This window comes from Xenopus laevis, chromosome 2L (genome assembly GCF_017654675.1).
Source record: "Xenopus laevis strain J_2021 chromosome 2L, Xenopus_laevis_v10.1, whole genome shotgun sequence".
Taxonomy (NCBI): domain Eukaryota; kingdom Metazoa; phylum Chordata; class Amphibia; order Anura; family Pipidae; genus Xenopus; species Xenopus laevis.
Window position 1 is genome coordinate 6,964,664 of NC_054373.1, and position 6,862 is coordinate 6,971,525.

The 6,862-nt window shown below is 39.7% G+C and overlaps 1 protein-coding gene across 1 annotated transcript; it reads left to right on the forward strand.

Annotated features, from left to right (window-relative positions):
* Positions 1 to 114: 114 nt before the first annotated feature.
* apov1.2.L (apovitellenin 1 gene 2 L homeolog) lies at positions 115 to 5,346 on the forward strand. The gene is made up of 4 exons (XM_018245403.2): positions 115 to 142; positions 2,397 to 2,444; positions 4,272 to 4,434; positions 5,188 to 5,346. The coding sequence occupies exons 1-4, from the start codon at positions 115 to 117 to the stop codon at positions 5,288 to 5,290; spliced, it is 342 nt and encodes a 113-aa protein (XP_018100892.1). The 3' UTR covers positions 5,291 to 5,346.
* Positions 5,347 to 6,862: the final 1,516 nt, after the last annotated feature.

The window sequence follows — 6,862 nt, forward strand, 5'->3', positions numbered from 1 at the left end:
AAAAATTAGGGGAAAAGGAAATTAAAAAGCCAAATGAAAGTAGGAATAGAAGTGAGAACATAGAGTGTTCCTGAGAAAAGGAGACAACAGAGATATATAAGACTCAAGAGAAACATGGAAGAGGGGAGCAGAGTAAAGGAAGGTGGGTGATCACAGGGGGAGGGGCTAATTTAAGAATAAAGTTCATAAATGGAAAAAGTGAGGAAACCTGGAGAAACAGAAGATCAAAGATCCTGGATTAAATAGACAATAACGAAAGGAAATAGAAGGAATGGCAGAAGCATCTGTAGAGAGTTGTGGTCCTGTGTCCTGGGGGTACTAATTACTCTTACTTGTAGGGGTTCTGTCCCAATGCTCTGGGTATGGTCTTCATTCAACCCAACCTTTCAAGATTAACTGCTATCAGGCATCAAACAGTTTCCCCCAAAGGTTCAACTATAGCTCCCAACATCTTGAAGAGGCTAAAGCCTTTGGAATGATGGAGATATAGTTGATAAAACTGGAAGGATCTCTGCTCAGTGATCTCTACTGATTATCGATTTTTTTATTTGAAAAATAGGAAGTGGTTTTGGGGACAGTAACAAAGATCAGACATAGTCTAATACAATTTTTTCTTTTTATGTGTCCCAGGGTTTCATTTAAAATCTGGTAACCGTAGCCCAGTACAGCAGCCCTACATCTTAAATAATCCAAAATATTTGTTCCATTTGTGAAGATTGTGGACACCTCGTTGTCTCTCCTTCACTCAATCTATTGACCATGTCCAGTCATGTGACCAGTCTGGAACAGAACTCTGTGTTTTTTGTGCAAAACTGGAATTTGCTCCGTGACGAGGACATTTGTTGTTGTTGGAGTTTCTGATCACAATTTGGGCTTTTCATAGGAAACAGGTATGTGATCGGGTATAATTCTTATCAATTAGGTGCTTTTAAGCAAGAGAAAGTGCAATTCTGTTATATTGTTTTTGTAGGTAAGTGGAGGGGGTGCTCTAATGTGTAACTGGATCGACATTCAATCACAACAAGCCCATAGCTACAATTATGGAGCCAGCTACCCACTCACCTTCTATCCTCCCCTGATCCCTCCACCTTTTCTCTTCCCTTCTCTCATTATTCTGTAGTTTTTACCTTTTGCTCAATCCTACCTTCTCACTCTTTCCCTTTCTTTGCCTACATTTCTTACACCTACAACAGCCTTTTCTTTTCCCTCTGGTCTCCGCTCTTTCGTTTGTCTTCTACTGCTTTCCCCACCCCTTCTCTCTTCTCTTATACCCCTTCTTACTTCTCCTGTACCTCTTCTCCTGTACCCCTTCTCTCTTCTCCTATACCCCTTCTCTCTTCTCTTATACCCCTTCTCTCTTCTCTTATACTCCTTCTTACTTCTCCTGTAGCCCTTCTCTTTTCCTGTAGCCCTTCTCTCTTCTTTTATACCCCGTCTCTCTTCTCCTACACCCCTTCTCCCTTCTTTTATACCCCTTCTCTCTTCTCTTATACCCCTTCTCAGTTCTCCTACACCCCTTCTCCCTTCTTTTATACCCCTTCTCTCTTCTCTTATACCCCTTCTCAGTTCTCCTGTACCCCTTCTCTCTTCTTTTATACCCCGTCTCTGTTCTCCTACACTTCTTCTTCTATACCCCTTTTCCCTTCTTCGTTCTTTTATACCCCTTCTCACTTTTCCTGTACCCCATCTCTCTTCTCCTATGCCCCTTCTCTCATACCCCTTCTCTCTTCTCCTCTACTCCTACTCTCTTCTCCTATACCCCTTCTCTCTTCTCTTATATCCCTTCTCTCTTCTTTTAAGTCCTGCTAATTTGCATGTGTATTGGTGAATCCTCTGTGAGTTGTGCAGCACATTATTTAGTAGGTGTCCCACAATGATGCTGGGAAAAAGCTGCATTTTTGGTAAAAACATGGCCATGGGACTTTTAGGATTTTTAAAGTGATACTGACACTAAAAACTACTTTTTAAAATATGAATGTACATTAAAAGTTACCTATAGGTCATGTTGATCATTTTTTGCTTAGAGGTTTGTTTTGTAAGTAATTGTTAATTGAAGTTCCTAAACCTGACTGTGTTTACAACCTGTCAGAGTTTCTAATACTAACGGACTCCTGCTGCACAAATATGGCAGCCCCCTCATACAGGAACATGGGGCATCAGACAGGTAATGTAAAAGCAACAGGCAAATACTTTATGGCAAAGTTATAAGTAGCTTTCAAAGGCAATATTATGATAGATGTAAAAAAAAAAAAAAAGAGTTTAATTTTTGGTGTCAGTATCTCTTTAACATTTGTGTTTGTTGCCAGACACACATCCCTATGATCATTTACAAAGACGCAGAAGCTTGTCGAGTCCTGTAAACTTGTGATGTTGATCTGTATTATTCCTTTTCCCAGTACAGCAACTCCCAGGCACCACCTTTCTATTAATCCTGCTCTCACTGGGTATGATATTGTATCCTCATTGTACTCAGACAACTATAATGTGTGTTTATCCAGTTACTCTGATCTAATCAGTCGGCTTGTGACTATATATATATATATATATATATATATTCTTCTAAATGGACCAGCACTCCGAGTATTTTCAATCCAATAGTTTATTAGAACCTCACTCGTGTATCATGATACATGAGGGATGTTATAATAAACTATTGAATTGAAAATACTTGGAGTGCTGGTCCATTACAATAATACTTACACTATTTGACCAAGGACCCACGAGTGGATAAACGAGTAAGAGTGAGGGTACCTCCAGAAACATTATATATATATATATATATATATATATATATATATATATATATATATATATATATATATATATATATATATATTCTCCTATGTAATCCCCAGAGGATACTTTTGACTCAGAATGCAAAAGGCCAAAGTAAAACAGTATAAGATATTAAGATATAATTAATATATATTATTATATCATTGGTCTGTGTTAAGTGTTTATCTTAAACATTTGGGAGACACCTTCACATAAGAAAGTTTTGGGGTGAGGTTGCCATGCTTTTGTGCCTAGACCTATTGTCACAGAACCTTTGCCAGTTCTCCTTTAAAGGGATACTGTCATGGGGAAAACATTTTTTTTCAAAATGAATCAGTTAATAGTGCTGCTCCAGCAGAATTCTGTACTGAAATCCATTTCTCAAAAGAGCAAACAGATTTTTTTATATTCAATTTTGAAATCTGACATGGGGCTAGACATTTTGTCAATTTCCCAGCTGCCCCTGGTCATGTGACTTGTGTCTGCACTTTAGGAGAGAAATGCTTTCTGGCAGGCTGCTGTTTTTCCTTCTCAATGTAACTGAATGTGTCTCAGTGGGACATGGGTTTTTACTATTGAGTGTTGTTCTTAGATCTACCAGGCAGCTGTTATCTTGTGTAAGGGAGCTGCTATCTGGTTACCTTCTCATTGTTCTGTTGTTAGGCTGCTTGGGGAGTGGGTGGGAAGGGGGTGATATCACTCCAACTTGCAGTACAGCAGTAAAGAGTAATCGAAGTTTATCAGAGCACAAGTCACATGACTTGGGGCAGCTGGGAAATTGACAATATGTCTAGCCCCATGTCAGATTTCAAAATTGAATGTAAAAAAATCTGTTTGCTCTTTTGAGAAATGGATTTCAGTGCAGAATTCTGCTGGAGCAGCACTATTAACTGATTCATTTTGAAATTTTTTTTTTCCCATGACAGTATCCCTTTAAAAAAATGTGGCTCTAGTCTAATGTGCCCAACTTTCTCCATAGCAACGAGGATCAGGACCATTGGCCAAGAATAATTGCAGCAAGGAGGTTATTCTTCCCTTGAACCAACACACCACACACAGTTATTGAAACACAAGAAATAAATGGGGGCAGAGTGATAAGTGGGGCAATGGCGCAGTACATTTTTGCAGCTCACTCGCTTTCATCACTAAATAAAGCTCAGGGTCCACTGATGTTTCTTCCTATTCTTTTCATTCCTCCACAGGCTTTTATTATTGTATGTTCTCGTGTTCTTAAGCGTGTCACAGACTATTACTCTACAATTGCTGGTGCCAATAATCTGAAATTCTGATTGGACATGGGTCTAGCTGTGAAAGTGAATCCGGACAGTCTTGGTGCTGGCAGGGAATTTCGGCCAAGTGGTTAGGGATTGTTATGTCTGGAACAATAACCGGACATTGGTAGTTCTCTCTTGTGGTTTATTGTAGACAGTGATCTCTTTGGGAAAAGTACAGTACTGAAATAGTCGCAGCAAACTTATGTTTTAGATTTCCCTTAGAAATCGGAGCAAAATCCATCAGAAAAAGACACGTGCGCAGAGATTGGCTGATTATACCGGACACCATTGCCTTCTGCATCTACGGGTCTGTGAATGATCTGTATCTGCCGGCAGGGAAGCTGCTCATGGACATATTTGAAACCCCAGTGGTACAAAACACAAGGTACAAGCGTTGGCTTTTTTTATTTCTAAATGGCCACCATTATTGGGGAGAAGCAGGACGGACGTGTGATTCATTCCTATAAAGACTTGTAGCTCTTTAGCCGATGTCACTGCCTCTGGGAGCTGTACAGTAATGATAACTAAGGCTTGTCCAGTTGGGTAACATTAGTATGAAGTGTTGGAGTTGCCATCTTGCTCAACCGCAGCCATTACTTATAATCCTCCAACTATTCCAATGTACAACTGCAGCTGTATGGCGTTTAAACAAGCCCATGGGAAGTCTCCCTAATTTGCACCCACAGTTCAGTTCCCTGGTCAAGCAATGCATAGCAACCGATCTAATGTTGGATTCATTACTCTTTGACCAGTAAAAGCTGTCTGATGATTGGTTGCTATGGGTTACAGGACAGTTGTAATTCTTGCCTAGAAATCCTCGACCTACACCCGACCCTTACCTGCCCCCTTCCAACCCGTTCCCCCCTCTATTTAAATACCCACACCCACTGTGATGTCACAAAAGGGCGGGGCAGGTGCAAGTCTTTAAATTTAGGGGCTGGAAGCTGGCAGTGCTCGGTCAAGGGCGGGGAGAGCAAGAGAAGAACTCAACCTGGACCAGCCTGTGACCCGAAAATTTTGTGCAGGAACCGTCCTGAACCCGCCCGACCCACTCATCACTATTGCCTATGTTACTAATAACCTCCTTGATATACAGTATTGTATACTAAATATAAACACAATATTTTGCCTCCTGCAGAAGTTTCATCATTGATGTGACATCACAACTGACGCTAAAAGGGGAGGAGCTTCAAAGCAAAATTGCTGATTTTTGGAAGGAGATTTCCGCGAGTCAGAACTGATCCATAAACGGAGCTGGAAATGACATTAAAAAGGCTAATAAATGAAATTTGTTAAAAAAAATCAGTTTTAAGTGTGGTTGTTACTGTTACAGGGTTCCTCTCCAGCGGCACAAAGAACAAGAACAACAAAAAATGTCACATTGTATTGTCACCAATAGCATTTAGCTACAACCTTGCTGATCATAGTGCGACTGTATCAATTAGGCACAGAATAGCTTAATAGCCAATGCTAATTCCTATGGAATTGCAGGGTTTTTATATAGTTGATAGTAATGATGGGCAAATTTGTCCCGTTTCGCCGCAAATTGGGCTTAGTTGACGCTGGCGTCCATTAAAGTCAATGGGCGTCTGTTAATTATCGTTGGCGTCAAAAAAACGTTGACGCTGGTGAATTTTCACCGGCGAACTTTCGCTGCAAATTCGGGAATTTATTCGCCGGCGGTGAAACATGCCAGTTGACCGCAAATTTGAGCCTGGAGAATAAATTTGCCCATCACTAGTTGCTAGTATAGTAAATGGGGCCACAATGTAGCTCTGATATGTACATTTGCCCTTTACACTTGTCCCAGTAAATCCAGAGTTACATTTGGGTGAATATCGTTCAAGAGGAGAGGAAAGTGGTGGCACGTTCCTTTTGTTCATGCCAAAAACATTGCATTTAATTGGGTTGTTTACCTTTTAGTAAGATGTAGAGCAGTGATCCCCAACCAGTAACATGTTACTCTCCAGCCCCTTGGATATTTCTCCCAGTGGCCTCAAAGCAGATGATTATTTATGAATTCCAGGCGTAGAGGCAAGTTTTGGTCGTATAAAAACTAAGGGGCATATTTATCAAGGGTCGAATTTCGAATTGAAAAAACTTCGAAATTCAAATTCAAAAAGACCAACCGAAATTAAGTCGAAGTTTTTTTTTTTTGGTCGAATAGGTCTGTTTTTGATCTCACGAATTGAATTCGAATTGAAGTTTTTCCCGAAGTCCACCAATTGACTCCCAATAGGTTCTAGGAGGTCCCCCATAGGCTAAAACAGCAATTCGGCAGCTTTTAAAAGTGAATGGTCAAAGCTTGAGTTTTTAAAGAGACAGTACATAATAAAGTTTGATTCGAATTTTTTTCAAATTCAAATCAAATTTACAGTACACAAAAAATAGCTCAAAATTAGAATTTTTTTCATTCGAAAATTCACCTCGACCTTTGATAAATCTACCCCTTAGTGTAGAGTCTCTTATAGGCTGCCAATCCACATAGGGACTAACAAATAGCCAATCCACAGTCCTTATTTTGCACCACCCAAGAACTTTTTTTCATGCTTTTGTTGCTCCCCAACTCTTTACATTTTGAATGGGGCTCATGGGTAAAAAAAAGTTTGTGGCCACCTGATGTAGAGAGTGATATTCTGAGACAATTTGCAATAGGTTTTTATTTTTATTTTTTATTATTTGTTTTTTATTATTTATAGCAGCTCTCCAGTTTGCAATTTCAGCAATCTGGTTACAAATTCCATGCGCTGATTTGAATAAGAGACTGGAATATGAATAGGAGAGGCCTGAATAGAAAAACGATGAATAAAAAG